Source organism: Centropristis striata, chromosome 6 (assembly GCF_030273125.1).
Source record: "Centropristis striata isolate RG_2023a ecotype Rhode Island chromosome 6, C.striata_1.0, whole genome shotgun sequence".
NCBI lineage: Eukaryota > Metazoa > Chordata > Actinopteri > Perciformes > Serranidae > Centropristis > Centropristis striata.
The window spans coordinates 497,558-519,596 of record NC_081522.1 but is presented as its reverse complement, the minus strand read 5'-3'; the positions used below and the strand labels follow the sequence as shown (position 1 = coordinate 519,596).

Sequence of the window (22,039 nt, the reverse complement as noted above, 5' to 3'; positions counted from 1 at the left end):
AAGAAATAAGAGTTATCAGAACTATTGTCCCTTGTTGTGAACCCCAACTTAAAGATATAAGTAACAACAACTCTCCAACTTGTTTTTGAGCAGACAACTGGCTTCCTTTGTTGTGCTAACTTACATTAATACCCTAAGTGTCAATAATTTATATTTCCAAGTTTTACCAACTTAAATCACTGTTTGAGGCTAAAAAATACAAGTCACCTTTTTTGCAGTGTATGAACATCACCCGGTCTACTTATTTCCTCCTTGGCAGCATCAACTGTCTCCTCCCTTCCCTCAACCAACACTACTTCCATGCTTGTCCATAGTCTTGTCACCTCCCACATTGATTACTGCAACTCTCTCCTCTTTGGTCTCCCTCACAAGCTCCTTCCATCAACTTCAAATGATCCAAACTTCTGCTGCTCATCATCTCAAAAACCGCCTCATTCCACCACATCAGCCCGTCCTCCAGCCACTCCACTGGCTCCCAGTCAAACCTCTCATCATTTATAAAATCCTCCTGTACACCTTCAAGGCCATCCATAACCTGGCCCCTCCTGATCTGTCCCATCTCCTCCACATTGCACCTCCTCCTGCTCCCTCCGATGCTCCTCCTGCTCCTCCTCTCTGTAGCCTCCGTCTGCCTCACCACTATGGGGAGCAGAGCCTTCAGCCGCTCTGCCCGACTCTGGAGCTCTCTCCCAGCGGACATGTGGAACAGCCACTCTCTCCTGTATTCACATCTACACTCACAACTCATCTCTTACAACTCACTGCCTCTGTTTGATTGGACCGCACTTCTTTTCTCTCTTCCTTCTATTATTTGATGTCACCGCACCACACTTCCCTTCTTCTCTTTTATTTCTTGTCTTGTTTTCATTCCCTGTTTTGTCTTGTTCTAATTATTGTACAGTGTCTTTGAGTGTTTTAAAATGAGCTTACAAATAAAATGTATTATTATTACTATTATTAAGTCAAAAATAGGAAACTTCCTTCTGAAATAAGTTTTTAAAGAATATATATTAAAAATTATGCAAAAATACAAAATGAGCCAAATCCAAAGTATAAAATTTGAAAAAGAATATGTACATTTTTGAAGCCAAATTAACTCAAATTCTAATTAAATGATTAAATTCCAAGTCTTCTTCACATAAGTAATTAAATTGTTGAAGCACAAAAAATAATGAAGATTAAAATGAAAAAAGTAAAACCCTTCATCCTGAAAAACAAACCCATTATATTAAAAATGATACAAAGTCCTAAAGTATAATGTTAAATGCTAAATTTCAAAACAGAATTAATTAAATGCAGTTAATAAAGTAAAAATAGTTCTTATGAAAAAAGCAAAATCTTAATTATGAAAATATGCAGAAACATTTATATATAAAAACCATCATAAGAACAACACAAATTGTTATTCTTGTAAAATTTAAAAAAAAAAATCTTATTGAAATATTAAGTAAATTCCAAAAGTAGAAAAATAACTCATAGTCAATTATAATAAAAAAGCAAATTCCTAAATTAATCCTTATTTAGTACAAATTAAATGAAATTCTTATGAATAAAAAAATCTTTCTCAAATGAATTTGTTAATTCCCAAACTACAAAAAAGTCAAATTCTTATGAAATCATAAAAGTCCTCAATTAGAAAATCAACTAAATTCCTAAAATAGTACATTGAAAAAGTTCTTATAAGATAAGCAAAATCATTTTGACAACTAAGTGAAACTTCTTTTGAAATAAAAAAAAATGCTGAAATACAAAAATAACTCATTCTAAAGAAATAATGAAATGACTTGAGTAGAAAAACTCAACTGATGAAATCAGTAAAATCCTTTCATATAAAAAGAAGGTCATCCTGAAGGAAAACCTGAAGTCAATTCTGATAAAATGACCTCTGTTGTTTTTGTCTCTTTTTTTGTATTATTTTGGTTCTTGTTGAGCTAAATGTGCTCCTGCTGCCGAGCTCTTACTCACAGCAATAAATGAGACATAAAGTTAAATCATAAAGTTCATACCTCACTGACTAGATGAAGTCGGTCTGAAAACAGCCTCTGATGTTTAAAGTTCCACTTTGTCTGTTGGCTTCATGATGTCGTACTAATTATTTTGAGGACAAACACCAACAGATGGTCGACGTGGCTCCAGATGTAGATACTGAGCAAGACTCACTGCCTCTATTTGGCTCTAGGTTAGGAGAGCACATTGGGCCCTCTTACTGAACCTTTCCTGGAAACCAGTTAGAACCAGATCAGGGTGCAGCTATTTCAGTAAGAACCATACGTACAAGACACCATAAGCCTAAAAACTATTCTACTGAGTAGAAAGGGAAGGTGTCTAGTTTTTAAACGAAATATCACCAGGTGTCCAGTATGGGTTGGCTACTGAGTCACCATACAAAATTGACCAACTGCCACAAAGCCCAACCTGTTGCCTGGGTGGGTCCCACAGCCAGAAGAAAACTGTGAATTTAGGAACTTTTTTGGCACTTTTTCTTGTGATCCTTTCTTGTGTTCTTTTAATAAATGGTAAACTGCCCCGGTTCTTTTGTTCTAGACTTGGTTTTTAGAAAAGACTCAAAACAAGTGAATACAGAGTGCGGGAGGCTTTAAGAGCCCCGGCTCTAACAGTGTTTAGATATTTAACATGATCCTGCTGGTTGTTCCTGGTCGGCCTGGGTCGCTGTGTGTTTGCTTTGAATCGTGCCGGCTGCTTGGACTCTGTAGACCTGCTCTCACCTCTTACTTTAGTGAGGTGTTTTTAGGTCTTCTGCACTGAAAAAACTAACATGTTGGATTAACTTAATTCAATAGTGGACAGTGGTTGCACACAGATGTTTTACTTTGGCAGCAATTTAAACAATTATGTTAAATTAACACAAGTTATTCATGTTAAAAAAACATGTGTATTTTGTGTTGATACAATGTGATTGAAATGTGTTATAATAAAGTGATTTCAACATTTTAATTCTTTGCAATTTTAGCATTTTATTTCAACACTATTCAATAACTTTTAGTCCAATACTATTTGGTCACTTAAATACTACATGTTATTTTCATATTACATGTTAATATTATATTATTACACAATTTTTTTGTATTGTACTCTATGAAGATGGTTGCCTGTAACCACTAACCTTTCAAAATAAAATGTCTAATTTCACTGCAGTGACAGTAGGTAAAGAACAGTGAACAAGTAATGCCAGTTTTTCAGTGTTTTTATCGACTTCGAATGAAAATTAGACCTTTTCTTTTGAAAAAGTTTACAGGCAACCATCTTCAAAGAAAATACAAACATATGTTCAAGGCCTCTTTTGTCAAAATTAATTCAAATAACAATTCTAACTATAAACAATTTGATATAGAACTGATTTGAAATGTAAAAACTTTAGTTACCATTACCATTCCAGCAATAATTTATTTTAATGTCTAATTAATACCAATTATTACCCCAATTGAAAATGAAAATGAACAGTTGCCTGTCAAAACCTTTATTCAAGAGCTAAACAGCAATACAGCGAGTATAAAAAAATTGAACACTGACCTCGTCCAAATACAAACAGTGCAATAACAAATACCCGTGTTTTGTCTCCAATAATCTGAAAGATGCCGTGTGGAAAATAACAGAATCTGGTCATCAAATAAGATTCAAGATTTAAGTTTAACTGTCACTTATGCAAGCAAAATGTAAATATTTCAAAACTGTTATACTGCCTTCAGTCAGGCCATGAATTCAGCCTGCACTTGAAAACCTCCAAAATGTAGGAGAGCAAGTGTGAGCTTTCGATGTCCTCCTACCTGGAGCTAACCACCTCACGTGCACAACAACAGTGGGCTCTCCTTACTGGAGCAGTTTTGTCTTTAAGCTTTGGGCTTTCCTCGAAAGCTGAGTCGCATCCAACTCCATTATCACCTTTTGAATCACTTCGAAAGTGAATCGGAGCTGTGGCGGATACCTCATATTCAAAGAGTAAAAAAGTCCAAACAGCAAGGCCGTGGCAAGGGCCACATTATCCAGATCTTTCAGAACCACCACACCCTCGATGATGATGCCAACAAGTCATGTTTCTCCTTTGCTGCAAGGAAAAAACTAGTTTCTGCTACCTTTCTCCCTGTGGTTGACTATGGTGATCTGTTGTATATGCATGCCCCTGTATATTGTCTTCAATCCCTTGATACTGTGTACCATGGTGCTTTGAGGTTTGTTACAGGCTGCAAAGCTCTCACACATCACTGTTCCTTATATGCCCGGGTTGAGTGGCCGTCCTTAGTCGCTCGCAGGTTAACTCACTGGCATTGTTTCATTTATAAGGCCATTCTAGGTTTACTCCCCACATACCTGTGTGACTACATTAACAGGACCCACAGCACCTACAGTCTTCGTTCCAATGATACATACCGGTTGACTGTTCCCAAAGTCCGCACTGTACTCGGTAAACAGGCTTTTATGTATCGGGCTCCCTCATCCTGGAATCTGCTCCAGAGTCTCAATCTGCAGGACCTTGTTACGCTCACATTCTTTAAAAAACTCTTGAGAGATCTGGAAGCAGACTCGTATCACCTTTGCACTTGTTTTTTATGATGTCATGATCTTGTGCTGTCCATGCCTATCTTACTGTGTTGTCTGGCTTGCTTGTATTTTACTGTACATCCATGTTTTATTGTCTGTTCTTGTCATGATGCACTGTCTGTCTTATTGTTGTAACTTTTAACCCTGCTGCTGTCTTGGCCAGGCTTCCCCTGAAAAAGAGGTCTTTGTGTCTCAGTGGGACCGACCTGGTTAAATAAAGGTTAAATAAAAATTAAAAAAAACATCGGGAAAATCATTGCCTGGCGTCTCTCTGGTGATGTAGATTCCCACTGTCGTTTGCTCGATGGCACTCAACGCAGTGGCTTCATTCATGTCCTGAAAATAAACAAAAAAACAAACGATCAGATTTAGCAATTCTAATGTTATAGTTTATTTAAACTCATGTAAGCAGCATAGCAGATTGCTACAGCCAAAGAATGCCCTGCCAAGCTGCCACTGATGGTCAATTTCTGGGAGAAACAAACAAACAAATAAACAGACTTGAAAACTTCTAAATCAAATGAAGAGGAGGCTTCAAGCTTTACAAACTAATGTAAAGATTGAATTCTCAACCTCATTTTTTCTGGAAGTTGTTTTCATGTACCTGGATGAATTTTATCATTAACCTGGACTTCCTCCAGGGCTCTATCCCAGTCCCAATTTTCACCCTTGTCAGATGAGGGTCAGTGCAGTGTAGGATGGTGGAATTTTCCTTCTTAGACTAAATTCACAAATGTGAAGTGTTTTCACACTGGTGTAATCCCTAATGCAAGAGATATATATATTTTATATATATATATATATATATATTTATTTACTATATTTTTTTCGCTCTGTGGCAGAGGGGTCAAAGTAGGTGGTTTTTCACATTCATAATGGGGGGCTATGGAAAATAAGTGTACTATTTAGACAATTTGTTTTAATCTCAGCACTGGAATCACTTTGCCAAGGTGATAAAGAGGGTAAATGGACCATAACAGTCCAAGTAGAATCACTGGGTTAACTGAATACGGTTTGAAATGTAGCAAAGCCAACAATCTACTCACAAAACACTCACCACATACTCCTGCACCAAGACGTCAGGATTCTCATTTAGGTAGATGCAGAGTCCTTTAATGAGGGACTCCCTTCGGGCATCAATGTCTTCCTTTAGAATTATAACAAAGGAAATAGAGATATTTGAACTCAATTTTTCAATAGCACAGAAGAAAGTGATCAAAGAAAGTATCTACAAAACAACACTAAAACTACCGTTTGTACCTGACCTTTATGGATATATCATCTCCAAAGATTATATATAAAAAAGAAACATTTCTCACAGTGGGACAGTGAATGCATGATAAACATGACTGGGTTCTTTCAGTAGAATCAGTTCTCACAGGTAAAGGGAGTTGAGTTTTGTAATGAATGCATATAAATCCTTTACTGACCTAATGCAATGCATATCCACTTTATATCTTTATATCACTTTTATATCTTCGCAGTTAGCAAACCTTAGCAAACAGAAGACCAAAGGAGCGCCGATAAGTTAAGTTGAATATAACATTAATGGTGCCCGCTCAAAAAAAAAAAAAATCAAGTGAAACATGGTGATAATGAGCAAATAAGCTCACGGCCGCTCTGATGATAAAAGGTCTCGGATCTGGTGGATCTGGTGGATCTGATCAAACACACAGACACACACAGTGAGACAGTGGGGGAGGTTGGAAAGAGAGCGTTTGGTTACCAGAATAACTCTGGTTCTCTGAGCTCTGGGTGACGGATCTTCTGGCTGCTGTCCGCTGGAGGAACGCCTCTTGAAAATGGCGAGTTAGGAGCTCAGGGCTGCTGGGACAGATGTCACTCAGTTCTCAGAGAACCAGAGTTATTCTGGTAACCAAACATGCTCTGTCCTACAGTTCAGTGTTTGCTGTTGTCATTATACACTTTGTATACGTTTGGTTACTATATGAGCTGTGTAACACAATGACAGGAGTCACAGTTGCCCTCATTTATCAAACGGGCGTACGCCAGAAAGTGAGCGTAAAGTGGGCGTACGATCATTTCTACACAAGGCTCGGCATTTAGCAATTTGGACGTGAGCGGAGGGTTTGATTGGATCTCAGTCTGCTCTCAGCTCGTGTAAACAAATCTGAGTCAGCGTGAAGTCGACACGTCTGAGTCTGAGAACTGATCTGAGACTATTGTATCGATAGGTTTTCACAACCCTAATAGGGAAGAACTACAAAACGAGAGGTCTAGGGAGTTGTAGTTTTTTTAATAAAACAGGTTTTCCCCTAAAATTGGAAGTTGGAAATACTTAATTAGTGGCTTTCCAGGGGTTTGAGGGGATGGCAATCACATTTTTGGCATCAGACTTTAAATATTGTCTTGTTCAATGGGGGATCTGTTATTTTTTCAGCATATCCTAAAGCGCCTCCACTCCCACCCCTTAGTGACTATGCTCACATTATAGTCCATGTCAACACCTTTCTATAACAGTAGGTCTCATGTCTGGAACCCTTTTTGTCTCTTAGTTATAATAATTTAAATATGCCCCAGGGTTAAGGTTCAAAGGTCAATATCTCAAAGCAAGAATATTATAGAAACTTGAAATTGATATATGTTACTCTCCAGGCCAAGACCTTTCCGGTGATGTGTTTGGTTTAGCTCTATGACAAAGAGAAGATGTTTGAAGATGTTAGAAAATGTTTACTGAAGAAATACATAAAGTGAGAAGTATGATAATTTTAGCATAGACTTAAAATCTTACTTCTTTGTTGCAACCAGTGAAGTTGCCCCCTGCTGGTCATTAGAAAAAAATGCAGGTTTAAGACACTTTTGCATTGCATTCAATTTTAGCTTTTTAGCTTTATTTACATTTTGTTGTTAAAAACAGCATTAATTCCTCACAAACCTCGCAGAAGTGCCTGTGTTAATACAGAAATTGCTGCTGGATGATCAACCATGAGCAATTAATTAAAGGGATAGTTCCCTTAAGTTGTATAAAATACTTGCCAGTCTCATTATTCTACGACCAGAACCAGCCAGACCTCCGCCGCCGGAGCTCAGCAAGTAAGCTAATAGTTTTGCATCCACTACACCAGCTGTTCTCAACCTTGGGGTCGGGACCCCAATTGGGCTCGCGAGATGATTTCTGGGGGTCGCCAAATCATTTTGGAAGTCAGCTCTGTCTCCACTGTGTTAAAGTTTTCATGTGTTAATGTGTTTTAGTCTTTTTGGTCATTTTTGTGTCTTTTTTGGTCATTTTTTGTTTTTTTAGTCATTTTGTGTCTTTTTTTTAGTCGTTTTGTGTCTTTTTTGGTCAATTTGAGTACTTTTTTGCTTAATTTTATGTAATTTCTTGGTCATTTTGTGTCTTTTTTGATCATTTTGTGGTCAATTTGATTCTTTTTGGGGTCATTTTGTGTCTTTTCTGACAAATCCCAAAGTAGCAAGTTCTTACTTTCCGAGGAGTCTCTGGCTTGAAGCTGACTGTTACACACTCAGGAGGTCAGAATGGACCTTTAGACTGATAGCAAAGGACTTTAAGATTAAAAGGAACAATAAAATGTAAAAAATATATAAATGCACAGACAGAGAGATGTTTTAGTTGTTGTCTGCTTCATTATTTGTCCAAAATTCGTTGTATCAACTGAGTTTGTCTGATCTGAACTGTGCGTCTGAGGTTCTATTCAGCGGGGGTCGCGGACAACATGCATGTTAAATTGGGGGTCGCGACTCAAAAAGGTTGAGAACTCCTGCACTACACTACTGGTAGGTATTTCATACAACTTAATTACAGCATGCAGTTGCCAGGTGCGACCGCTGTCCTACTTCTCCCACCTCCGGACACTGGACAGGTGAATGGACACATTGAGAACGCCCGTCAGTGTCACCTTGTTGGAGCTCTGCCCTCCTGTGGCCACTGACACTGCTGCAGCTTCTTTCTTCTGTTTATTAGGACTTGATGTGCACAAAAAGTTTTACAGTAACAACAGTAAATGTAATACTTTACTTCCATCCCTGCTAAACTTTTTGCCTCTTGATTTGAAACTTTAATGGTATTAGTCACTTACAGACACTTTGTGCAGTGTGAGTCCAGTTGCACTATGGGACATGTAGGATCCAGTGTTTTGGGGCTTAAGTCTATACTTGGGCATGAAACTCAGGCTATTTCAGCCTCTGCTCTTCTGATTTTGGCAAAAAAAATTATGTCACTTGCAAGTGCAAATTGATATATGATCATATATGTCATAATGGATTAACAATTATCTTGTATTGCAGTTTTATCCTTCCTTAACTGGTGGACAAAAAGTTCAATTAAACGGAGCTGAAAAAACAATGCGTCAGAGAGAAAAACAAAAAAAGGAAAAAAAATTATGGAAATGATCATCTTGATTATTGTACAAAGACACAATGTTGGAGTTTGTTTATTTGGACTTTTCAGTGTGGCTCCCAGTATCATCCTGACCACAATGTTACATTCTTCTATCTCCATCTGGTGGACTGATACTGTAAGTACATTACACAACCTGAGAAAGCTGTTGGAGCTTCAGGCTGAAATAACCATGCAATCACACTTTTTTTTCAAAACAAAAATGAATAACAAAATGCCACTGAACAGGTGTGCTAGACAATAATCTGCATTTGAATCATTTTATTATCCCTTAGACACTGTGTTCTGTGGCTTTACTTCCTCTTGTTTTTAGTGCCACAGACCCCAATGCTGTATGTGTAAAATGATTAAATTAATAACTGCAAAACAACACATTTTCCCTTCTTTTTAGAATATTTTCTTTTAATCCAACCTTAACACCTAACATATCCCAGTGTCTCCATTTTCTGAAACATAAAAATCACTTTATAGGCAAATTTGATAAAAAAGTCCTAACGTTTGAAGATGATAAACCAATCTTAAGTATAGAGGGGGCTCAAACAGAACAATAGGGCTGAACAAAAACAGTCAAATGACGTCATAATTTTCACATTTACATTTTTATTGTAAAGGTGGTTTCTTAGAAAATAGTCACGTGATACAGAGGCAAAGAAATAAAGGAAGAGGCCTGAAAAGAGAAGGCAACAAAGTCAAGGAAACATCTACAGAAAATAAAACTTTGGTGGTGACATTCTTATTAAAACAGAAAAAAAAAACTTCTGCTAAGTAATAATAAAAAAAGATTTTACAGATCACTCTCATCATGGCAACACAATGAAAAGCGCAATAAACACAATCTATGAAAATAAAGTGTGTTGTAACCAAGGCCCCAGTAACAGTTTCCTGCATGTTGAGCTGTCCTACAGGTTTCGTATCGTCGGGACGTCTGCAATGTTTCCATACAACCACTCTGCACCAGTGCAGCACAGCATGTGTGTGAGACTCGTCTCCGTCCAATCAGTGTTTCCAGGAACCAACAAAGGCAGATACAGTCATTTAGCTATCCGATTTAAGACAACGTCTACGGCAGAGAAAGCATAATGTCCAACCAATCATAATTATCTATGCACATGCTAAATTAAGCTTTTCTGACAGAGTGTGAGCTATCGCAGGTTTAATGCTACATCAGCTGAAACAACAGATAAACAGCAGTACAGTATATAAAGACTAATTTAAACAGTATAAAACATCTCCATTTCAACATATCTGTGTATTAGGGAAAGTGGTTTTTAGTACTTACATAGTAGTGTCATTTATAAGTGTTGGTTAGATAGTGGATATACAGTACATCCATACGTTTTTAGAGACTTCCTGTATCAGTATCTATGTCTTGCAAAAAAGAAAGAAAGAAAAAAGTAATCCAACATCTTGTTTACACGTTTTCTCAGTTGTCGACAGTTGAAAGTTACTCCATGGTTTAAAAGAATTACTTCCATGGATTTCCAATAAAATATTCTGTAATGTCATAGTTAATGAGGTAATAGACCAAAAACTCAACTTAGAAGTAACAATTTTTTATTTATTTTTATCTGTGGAGGGAGAAACCGGCTGTGAAGTGTCATCTTGGTCGGTGTTTTTAGAGGTGAGGGAAAAAAATCCATACAGCATAGTATCCCGATATTTTGCGTGGTGATATTATATCAATTAGTATTGATAATAAGTATCGATAATTAGCATCAGTATTTTTTGTTTTTGTTTTTTTCCGGAGGCTTCAATGGTCTCACTTTTAGGAATATACTACTTAGGAATATACTACTGGTATGATACTGGTATCATATGAAACTAGATCTAAGGAATCTAAAGGCACCATGTCTGTCAGGATATCTGTCGTCAAGTTGACTGGAACTCGTATTTGACTCTGTCGCGACACTAAACAGCCGCATCAAAGTTATTCATAGCGGGATGTATCAGGATATCATGACGGGAATTTGTTGAAATAACGCTGCAAATGGTATTTTTTTAATGTTTCATGGTGATTTTCCAAAGTGGTCATGTGAGTTTATTTATGTCAGTAATTCCATTCAAAAAGTGGAATAACACATTATATATATATATATCCACTGCACACAGAATGAAACATTTCATGTCTTCCTTAAATGTAAGCCATAATCATTATAATTAGAAGAAATTAAATAAATTAAGACCTAAAATTGAAAATTTGAATATTACAAAAGACCAATTTTAAAAAGGATGTTTAATAAGGAAATGTTGGCCCTTTGAAAAGTATGTCCATCTATATGCACTCTATATTTGACTTGGCTACTTGACCTGGAAATGGATTTTTCCATGATATTCTAATTTATTGAGATGCACCTATACATGGCTGCCTCCCAATTCAGAACTGAGACTTTTCTCTTAATTTTCTCTTGACTGAATTTAATTTTGTGGACACAAAACCGCAATATATTGTATCGCAATACTCATCATATCACAAAATGCTGATAAATCTCAATAATATGGTATAGTGACTCAAGTATCAGGATAAAATCGTATCGTGGGGATTCACACCTCTAGTGTTTTTATTGTGGGTGCTTTATTTGAGTGTTTCAATTTTCTGATATTTTTCTCAAAAGTAATTTAACTTTATTTTAGTTTCATAAGAGTAGTGATTGCGTAATTTCTCCTCAAAATTCAGGATAAGCACAGCCAAGGTTTAAAACTAATCATTTTTTTCTGCAGCCTGTGAATCTATGAAAGCTTGAGGTCTTCTGTTTACCTTGCACTGCAGCTTGCAAAATAATGATGCGAGAATCGTGGGATCACAAGATAGAAAATGTATCTTGCTCAGACTTTAAGTAAAGTGTTTGTGTCTGGAAGCCAGTTGTCGCCCGATCAGAACGCTGTGAGGAGCTGCTGGCAGCTCCAGGTGTGGTTCAGGTGTGTGACGACTCGTCATGACAACAGGTGATATTCAAAGCGGTAATTAACAGATGGTTCATCCAATCACCTCCCAGCGTCTGATGGCTTCTCAGATGGTTCTGTGTAACAAACCTTCTGGTGTTTCAGGAGGTCAGAGGTCTTATTCGTCACAGTGGAAAAAACATTGACAACAAATGCAAGGTTGGAACAAGTAGCTTTTTTGGGTTGTTACTGTAATAATATTTCTGAAATGTATTAGTGATGCATTATGCTGCTTGTTACTGTTGGCACTAATAGTAGTAACTTGTCACTATTTCTACTCCACTACAGACCTTATGTGTATTAATAAAGCTTCTGAATCCTGAAACTCAAATGTAGCTCCTGGGGGTTATGTCAACAAGGGAAGCAACTTTTGTTCTCTATTTTTGTCCTTGAGAAAGTGCTTCTCCCCGAGCTTGCAGCTGTTCTATGGGCGTGCTTATGTTCTGTGTGAGTCAGGGAACAAAAGTCTCTTGTGCGCCATAAATGCCAAATAAGTACCCGCAGTCCAGCTCTACAAGATGCTCATACTGCTATGTTAGCTGGGTATATGGTAAATCACCCACCACAGGGCGGTTTATATCAGTGTAAACACACCAGTTCACATCTGGGAGCCTCCATCCTACACAGCTAATCAGTTAAAGAGTCGTACACCTACCACACTAGGATGGTATTATCAGTAATGTGTGGTAATATATATATTATAATTATCAGTAATATGTGTCAGTTTTCTTCATTTTCTTGTTCATTCTAATGCCTGGTACAACTAAAGGTACATTTGTTTGGACAAATATCATGATAACAACAAAAATAGCTCATAAGAGTTTAATTTAAGAGCTGGTATCTAGACATTTTCAATGGTTCTCTTTGTAATAACCAGAATCATTATCAAGAAAACCATGGAAAATGGCTAGATATCAGCTCTAATATTAAACTCTTATGAGCTATTGTTGTTGTTACCATCAGGAAACAAGAAATAGAAGAAAACAGCGGACTAATAATCTTCCATGACCGTAGAGTACAGAGCAGACGCAGAAATCCTGGGTTTCCATTTTTTCAAAAAGAAAATTGGAGCAGATATTGGAAAGAATTAAATTCAAGAATCTTAAGGCCAATCCTAATTCATACCCTAGATAGAGAAAGAAAAGGGGTATCAATGGCAAAGCTACTTTCTTTCTTTTTCTTTTGCAGGACACAGACATTACTCTCTAATACTTCAATTGATTTCTAAAGTAAATGTCAGCCCTAAATGCCTACAATGGCTTGACTAAACAGCACATTATCATCTTCTCCTTTGTCCTCACTTCCCCTCCACATCCTGTTTCCAAAGTGTCAAACTAGCCCATCATGCCACCCTCACTCACCTCCCTGTACACAAAAACTTTCCGTCATCATCTTCGTCAAATAAACCCATATTTTCACAACTCATGTATTGAACCTGGCGCTCCTCTGTAGCTTCTCAGCGCCCCCTAGCAGGGATGAACGTTACAGGCACGGATCTCCTTGCGGTCCTTACAGCTGCCCATCTGAGCGCCTTTAGCTCTTTTCTTCACCGACATGAAACGTTCCTGGATCCCCCCTCCGCATGGCTTGGTACAGTCCGTCCAGCTGGTCCACGGCTGCATCCTGCAACCTGTTGGAACAGACAAACAGTAGCATCTCAGTCCTCATGTAGCAGCTTTCAGGGTGATTAGAGCAGAGCAGATTCTCCCCACTAACCCGGCTGCTCCTCGACTGCTGCATCTCTTCCCTGTTTACCCCGTCTCCTTCTCTTTCCCCCTCCCCCACCTCCACCTCCACCTCCCCTCTCCTCCTTCGTTTTCGTCCGGCACTTCCTGATCTTGCACTTCTTCCTCTGGATGGTCTCGGGACAAGCGCTGCCCCCGAACTGCGGCTCCAGTTTGATCATACGGGTCCGGATGGTGTGTCCTTTACCGCAGGACTTGTTGCACTCGGACCACTCGGACCACTCAGAGACCATGCAGTCCACAGCTGGAGGGGAAAACAGATGGAGGCAGATCATTAAATGTGACAATGATTGATAAAGTCACATTTACCAGTCTGGGTGCACATTTTGCTCACTCACGCAACATTACTAAATTAATCTTTTTTGTGCAGGGCAAGACAAGGCAAGTTCATTGATATAGCACCTTTCAACAACAAGGCCATTCAAAGTGCTTTACACAAAACATTGAAAGCATTTAAAAGAGACATATATGAAATTACATTCAAATATAAAAATCTAAGACTGAAAACGAGCAGATAAAATATTTAGGGAAAAAAATATAAAAGTATATTCAAATACGGAATTTTAAAATTGAAAGCGAGCTGATAAAATATATTTTTTAAATATCAAATATCAAAGGAATAGAAGTTACAGTGCAGTAAAGTTAGTGGCAAACAGAAAAGTCTCCAGTCTTGATTTGAAAGAGCTGAGAGTTGCAGCAGACCTGCAGTTTTCTTGGAGTTTGTTCCAGAAATGTGGAGCATAAAAACTGAACGCTGCCTCTCCATGTTTAGTTCTGACTCTGAACACGGAGCAGACCTGTCCCTGATTATCTGAGAGTTCTGGATGGTTCGGAGCTAAGCAGAAGATCAAAAATGTATTTCGGCCCTAAACCATTCAGTGCTTTGTAGACCAACAATAATATTTTGAAATCAATTCTTTGATAGATAGGAAGCCAGTGTAAGGACCTCAGAACTGGAATAGTATGATCTACTTTTTGGTCTTGGTCAGGGCAAGAGCCTGACATTTTTACGCCTATATTTTATTATTATGCCATGCTTTAAACCTGGAACTGCGGCAGGTTATGCCCATTGTCATTTCCAATAAAGTTTATGTAAAGTCGAATCGAAAAAACATTTTTAAAATGTCGCATTAAAGAAAATGCAAATTACAGACCTTTCCATCAACTGGTTTAGAGCAAATAAACAAAGCTGCATAAATGTACTTTTGTCAGCAGATGTCAGTAGGGATGGGTACCGTTCACATTTGAACTGATACGGTACCGATACCCGGTACCTGGGAATCGGTATCGGTACTCAACGGTACCAATTTTCGGTACTTTTGCTTTTGAAAATATAAACTTTAAAAAATATATCAAAACAATATAAAATCCAGGATGAGCAGTGCTTTATTGTTGAGTGAACGTGCATTTTGTAACATGAAGGTTGCAGTGTTATCAAAGGATGCAGAGGAGCTCTCAGGTGGCAAGTGCACGGAGGAGAAAAAAAAAAAAAAAAAGTGTGATTTGTTATGATGACGTCGTAGCGGAAGAGGGCAGCAGCTAGTGGCCGCGGTGAGCAGACAGGACCAGACGAGGAGGTAAATAAAAAAATAGCGCGATCGTCAGCACGCTTGTTAATCAAAGACGTCGAATGAAAACAGGTTGAAATCAATGATCAGTTTAAAGGTAACGCCGTTAAGGTACCGAAACATGGTACCGTTTGATTTTACTTGAATCGGTACTCGGTAGTACCGACGGAATTTGGTCGGTACCTATAAAAGTACCGAATTCGGTACCCATCCCTAGATGTCAGTGTAATGTATTGCTGTAATCTGCTAAACTGTCAGTAAGCAGTAGAAGAAGAAGAGATTGCGCAAGAGAGAAGCAAAAAAAAAAGAAAAAGAAAAGATGCCAGACAAATCAGACAACTTTGGCCACCCACTAGAAGAAATATGTCTTCAGGAATTAGATTTAGTTGGGCAACTTATAATTGTTCTCTCATGTCAGAGCAGAAACAGCTGATCAGTCATGTGAGTTAAATGTTCACTACGTCAGAAAAACAGAAAAATCATTTCCATCTCATTAAGCGCATTAAATATTTTTCGAAAAAGACAAAAAACACCTCAGGCAAGTGAAATAACTTATAATAACTTATAAACATTTTTGAAAGATATATTGAATGTTAGAGTGTGTGTTTTTTTCATGCAAATCTTCAAAATGCTCATAGAAATTTGTTGACAAGTGGCATCCTCAACAATTATGACACAAAGAGATTAAGGCAGCATTACTTTTCTACTATGAATGGAAAGTAAGGAGGAAAAAAAACTACAACAGAGCTGCAGACAAATAAAACAGGCAATAAATGTAAAATGGGACCATAAAATTAACAATCGCAAAAAAAAAAAAAATACATATGAAACATATGGACCTAGAATGGCACTCCTAGAGACCTCAACTGAAGCAAATGATGCCTAATTTCTATTATGTATTAATCCTGCCAATGTTTGGTATGTTTTTCTTCCCGCACAACATAATTAGATCAGCTGGCAATATTTCTTTAAACTGACTTTGACATACTGAATCAACATGTTTTGGAGCTGAACTCCAGGCCTTTCATTGCTAAATAGTACAACACACCGCTGATAGCTTGATAGCTGCTGTCAGTATTTGTGTGACAACAATAGCCAAGGAAACAAATCATGAGAGCCATCGAATATGATCAGGAAAATAGTTTTTTTAGTTTATTCCGTCACGACATGTATGTAGCACAAATGTCTCAATGTTAACGAAAGTCTAAATTAATCTGTGTATCCGTCCAATTATTCGGATGAGCTCCAAAATAAAATGGTTTCTTCCATAGCCCGTGCTGCACCTTTTCACTGAAATTTATAAAAATTAGACTTTCAGTTTTTCCGTAATCCTGCTGGTAGACAGACAAACAAACACCGAAAAACATAACCTCTCAGAGGAGGAAACTAAACCTTGCAAACTCTGTCAAAAGCAAAATCTATATCTGAGGAAACGAGCAAGTGTCAGGGCAGTATACAAGCTGTCAGATGAGTGGACGGGTTGTAACCATCAGATTCCAAACTAAGGTGAATGCACTAGACATGCCTTTTCTATCACTGTAAGTACAGTTGTTCAGAGTTTCCTGTCTGTGTTGTTGTTCAGGTACTTACGGCACTCGGGCAGCATGCACTTCTCAGTCTGTTCCAGCTCCTCGGTGCACCCGGCGGGGTCAGACTTCAGCATCCTCTGGCGTGTTCGTAAGCCCCGCCCACACGTCACACTGCACTCGCTCCAGTCAGACCAGGGCGACATCATGCAGGGGATGGTATCTGCCGACACGCACCAGCACACGTTTAAAAACACACATATCATCATTACAGTGAAATGAATTGAACTTGAGAGTAAACTTACAAATAGGGCTGGGCGATATGGCAAAAAAAATGATTGCAATATATTTTTTCATATTGTCGGGTCTCATTAATATCCCAAACGGCCAGTTTTAAAGCATCTGTACTGAAAACTAAAGAAACTAGAGAATAGTTCAATATTTTATTAACATACAAAGTAAATAACAAATCAAATTCATCAAGATTAACTTAGTTAATTTAATTTGATTAAATTAATTAATTAAAACAATTTTTACTCAACAGTACAACAAATGTAGTAAAATATAAAATAACACAGTGAACAACTTTACAGTTCTGAGTGTTTCTGCAGGTATGCAAGACCAAAAACAAACAAATTGTGAGATTTGTTGTTGTTAGAAAGCCCACGCTGTTAATGTTTTGTTAACTTATTTTTTGAACTAAGTTCCGTTCAGTAATAACTCGTTTCTCAGTAAGTCCCACGCTCTTGAACGCACCATAGCTTTCCGACGCTAGTGAATGCACCATACCTGTGTGTGAATTGCCGTGCTGTGAATAGTAGTTTTCTCTTAATAAAGCGGTGGATAGATTGTAATTTTCTTTGTTCTTTCCCAACATTCACCTGCTCCCTGGTTTATTGTCATGGCTGACATCTATTCTGCTGCCCTCAGCTCTGTCTTTTGCTCCACGTTCGGTCTTTCTGTTTACTTCTCCGGGAACTTACTAACTGAGCAGGAAAAGAAAAAGCTAATCACCGTAATCAACCTGAAATCTATTGCAATCATTTAATCGCCCAGGCCCACTTACAAATGCCCATGTAAGAAAGAGATACATATAGAAAAGACATATTACTTACGGCATTCTGGCATCATGCATTTCTCCACCTCGGCCACCTCGGTCTTACACATTGATCCGTCTATCGGAGGCATCTTCACCATGCGCTCACGTCTTCTCATGCCCAACCCACAGGTGACGCTGCAGGGGTCCCACTCGGTCCACTCGGTCACCACACAGCTGCTGGGTGCTGTGGAGAAAAAAAATTCTCAATACTATGGCGCTGACTGTTTTCCCCTCTGGGAGGTGTGGTTTTTCGGAGTATGATGCGCATCGCTCTGTCTCTATGGCTTTCAAAACAAAAGCTCCTAAGGAGACCTACTTCTTACCGGATTTAACAGACGACATCACATCACCCCAATTTTCGCTTCTTTTCACTGGCTCCCTGTTCGTTATAGGATTGATTTTAAGATTTTACTGATCACTTGCAAAGCTATTTTAGGTCTGGCTCCTAGCTATTTAACAGAATTATTAACTCCATATGAGCCGACTGCATCCTGAGATCATCGGGTGGCGCGACTTTGGAACGAGCTGCCCGAGGAGATAAGGCATGCAGAGTCAGTAACTTCTTTTATATCCCTTCATAAAACCCACTTTTTGCCTTTATGTAATGCTTTCTATTATAGCACTCCTTTTTACTTCTTCACTTCTTTTTTACTTTTTTACTCCTTCTACCTTCTACCTTCTGAGAATGTCTTGTAATGGTTCCTGCTCTGTCTTTTAATGGTGCCTTATGGCATCATTAGCCGTGTTTCCTTTATGGGGAAGAGTGGCCGCTGGGAACGTCTCAGGCCACGCCCTCTCAAATGTCCGCTCACTCAGCGTGTCTCCATTACTAAAAAAAGCCCCAAAGGGATTTATGAGACTCCGGAGGTGACGTATGATCCACCTTGATCCGTGATGACATATGCAACAGAATAAACATGGGAGACGCAACTGTGGCCGCCGTCTGCCGCTGATCATAAACAAACAGCATGGCTCATTGTGCACAGCATCTCCGCAGATCATAAACATTGTGATCACGAATTAACCGGCATCACTAACTGTGCACAGAGTGTCTGGTGCTTGTTGTAAACAAACAGAGATCGCTAAGCTAACACCTCCTGCAGCAGCAGCACATACACACTGTACTGCTGTAGAGCTAACTGTTAGCCTGTTAGCACATACACACTGTACTGCTACAGAGCTAACTGTTAGCCTGTTAGCACATACACACTGTACTGCTACAGAGCTAACTGTTAGCCTGTTAGCACATACACACTGTACTGCTACAGGGCTAACTGTTAGCCTGTTAGCACATACACACTGTACTGCTACAGAGCTAACTGTTAGCCTGTTAGCACATACACACTGTACTGCTACAGAGCTAACTGTTAGCCTGTTAGCACATACACACTGTACTGCTACAGAGCTAACTGTTAGCCTGTTAGCACATACACACTGTACTGCTACAGAGCTAACTGTTAGCCTGTTAGCACATACACACTGTACTGCTACAGAGCTAACTGTTAGCCTGTTAGCACATACACACTGTACTGCTACAGAGCTAACTGTTAGCCTGTTAGCACATACACACTGTACTGCTACAGAGCTAACTGTTAGCCTGTTCGCACATACACACTGTACTGCTACAGAGCTAACTGTTAGCACATACACACTGTACTGCTACAGAGCTAACTGTTAGCACATACACACTGTACTGCTACAGAGCTAACTGTTAGCCTATTCTCTTTGTAATTTACTGTTCTCTGTTGCAGTACTTTGTAAGCTGCTGGTTTTAAAAGGTGCTGTATAAATAAAGTCATTATTATTATTATTATTATTAATATCATAAAATAGCAATTTAGATAGACATAGAATTGCACTTCACTTACTACACCTGTAGATGTGAACACAATAATATATGAGGCACAACTCATTAGAGAGTATGTTGATTTGGATACATCATGAAAGACAATTTATTATAGTAGAAAACTTGAAAAAACTTGATTTGCTTCATAAGCTAATTTGAATTTCCTGACAGAATCAAACACATAGTCACAAACTCACACAGCAATACATTTAAAAAAAGACTCACAGCATTCATCGTTGACGACACACTTCTCCGTCTCCTCCGTCTGGAGCTGGCAGAGCGAGCCGTCCTCGGGATACTGTTTGACATATCGCTCTCTGGACCTCATGCCCATCCCGCAGGACACGCTGCAGGCCGACCAGCTGATCCACTCAGACATCATGCACGTTGACGGCTCTGTCCACCAGGAGAAAGGAGCAACAGATGCTATAAGAACAACATCCTGACAGTTTATACATTTATGTGTTTTATTTCTCTTTGCTGGGTTATTATTAGAAAATGTTCTGTACTTGAGCTGATTTAAAAATGCATCACAATCTGCAGGTGCAGTTGCCTTGTTGCTTGAAACCAGCACTTAAGTAGGTCCACTGCTGGAGCTGACCATTCACTTCAATGACTATTACAACAAACAAGCACGTTTTGGTTAAATCATTTTGGCTGCAACTGCAAAAAGTTCTGTGTCAGCTGAATGAAACAAAACAACACCAGGACTCTACCAGGGTCTCTGCAGGTTTCAACAAGTCAAATTTAAGACTTTTTAAAGACCATAATGATTACAATTTAAGACCCATTTCACATCCACACTGAAAGCGTTTGCTGCTGGCATTTTTGGACAGCTTTATGTTTTTGTATGAGATTCCAATGCCTTGATGCCCAATGTTCAAAGTTTTAAAGTATATGTTGCACTAAATTGTTCGTTCTGGAGCTACAAATCGTTCAACTTGCACTTACCCATCTTACACAAGTAATTTATCTTTGCTGTGGGCTTTCGTTAAGTTTGCTATGCTGCTATGCTAGCCTTTAACACGCCGCGCATGCACACAGGACTTAGAACTGTTTTGTAGTTATCTTATAGTTTCCTCAAAAATCAAAACATTTAAAGCGAGACTGACGTTTATGCATTTGTTTTGAATAAAAGTAAACATTTTTAAGAACTTTCAAAATCATATTTAAGACTTTTTATGAGATTTTAAGTGGATTTTTGACATTTTAAAGGCCTTAAATTAAATTTAAATGATATGATTTTAGACGTTTTAAGACTTTTATACCTTGATCTCTACCCTGTCTACATATACAGCACCAGTGTTCCCAATAGATGTAAGAAAATAGTCTCCAAACTACTATGTTCTGAAACATTTCGCCAACAAATGTAGAATTACAAAGAGGAGTCCAACAAAGAGAGCAGCGAGGTCAAAGGTGGAGGGAAAAGGAAAAAAGATAGTGGTATCCCCGAATTCTTTGCTCCAGAAAATGTTTAAAAGAGCATGTATAATTTAGTTTAATTTCCAGTCACATAGACTGATAAACAAACTGTTGTACCATGAGGAGTATTAAGTATTCATTGTGAATGATGGAAGCTGTGTTTTGTGTGAGCTGCATCATCCTGGATTACAGTACTGGACATATGATGTTTTCCCTAAATGTCTAGCAAAGAAAAGTCCAGTGGTGGAAAAAGTATTCAGAGCCCTTACTGAAGTAAAAGTACTAATACCACATTGTGAAATGACTAAACTTCAAGTAAAAGTCCTGCATTCAAAACTTACTTCAGTAAAAGTACAAAGTATCTGCACCAAAAATATATTTATGTAAGAAGCATTTTATTGTCCAGGTAGGGCTAATTTTAGATATTTAATATACTTCCATGTGGTTTGATGAATAATTTAATTGGAATTGATGATAATGGAGCCTACCTCTATGCGATCTCAATCAATAACTATAATTGGATGAAAAAACAATGGCCAACCTCATATTGCACACTATAACACATTCCTATGTCAATAAGTCCATTTACGCAAGTACTGTACTAATTTTGGGGTACTTGTACTTAACTTTATTATTTCCATTTTATGTAACATTTTACTTCTACTCCATTACATTTTTAAGCAAATATTTTACTTTTTACTCCACTACATTTAGGTGACAGCTTTAGTTACTTTATAGGTCGAGATTTAACATAAAAGATGACAAATTTAAAGTGACTAGCCTCGGTATAGTATGTAAATTAAATGAGCCCTGTCTTTACAAAATTAAAACACTTACATAAAACCATCAATACAACTACAGTAATAATATATTTAGAACATATAAAACAATCTGAGTGGGTCTATTCTGCATAACAAGTTCTTTTACTTTTGATACTTTAAGTACATTTTGACGCTGA

The 22,039-nt window shown here is 38.1% G+C and overlaps 1 protein-coding gene across 1 annotated transcript in view; it reads right to left on the bottom strand.

Annotated features, from left to right (window-relative positions):
* Positions 1 to 9,515: 9,515 nt before the first annotated feature.
* The window catches only part of LOC131972763 (spondin-1-like), a 117,858-nt gene continuing 105,334 nt past the window's right edge, over positions 9,516 to 22,039 (bottom strand). The window contains exons 12-16 of the mRNA XM_059334475.1: positions 19,885 to 20,055; positions 17,830 to 17,997; positions 16,779 to 16,937; positions 13,592 to 13,864; positions 9,516 to 13,505 (exon numbers count right to left, since the gene is read on the bottom strand). Coding sequence (XP_059190458.1) covers positions 13,342 to 13,505; positions 13,592 to 13,864; positions 16,779 to 16,937; positions 17,830 to 17,997; positions 19,885 to 20,055 — 935 coding nt within the window. The 3' untranslated portion in view covers positions 9,516 to 13,341. The remainder of the gene's footprint in view (positions 13,506 to 13,591; positions 13,865 to 16,778; positions 16,938 to 17,829; positions 17,998 to 19,884; positions 20,056 to 22,039) is intronic.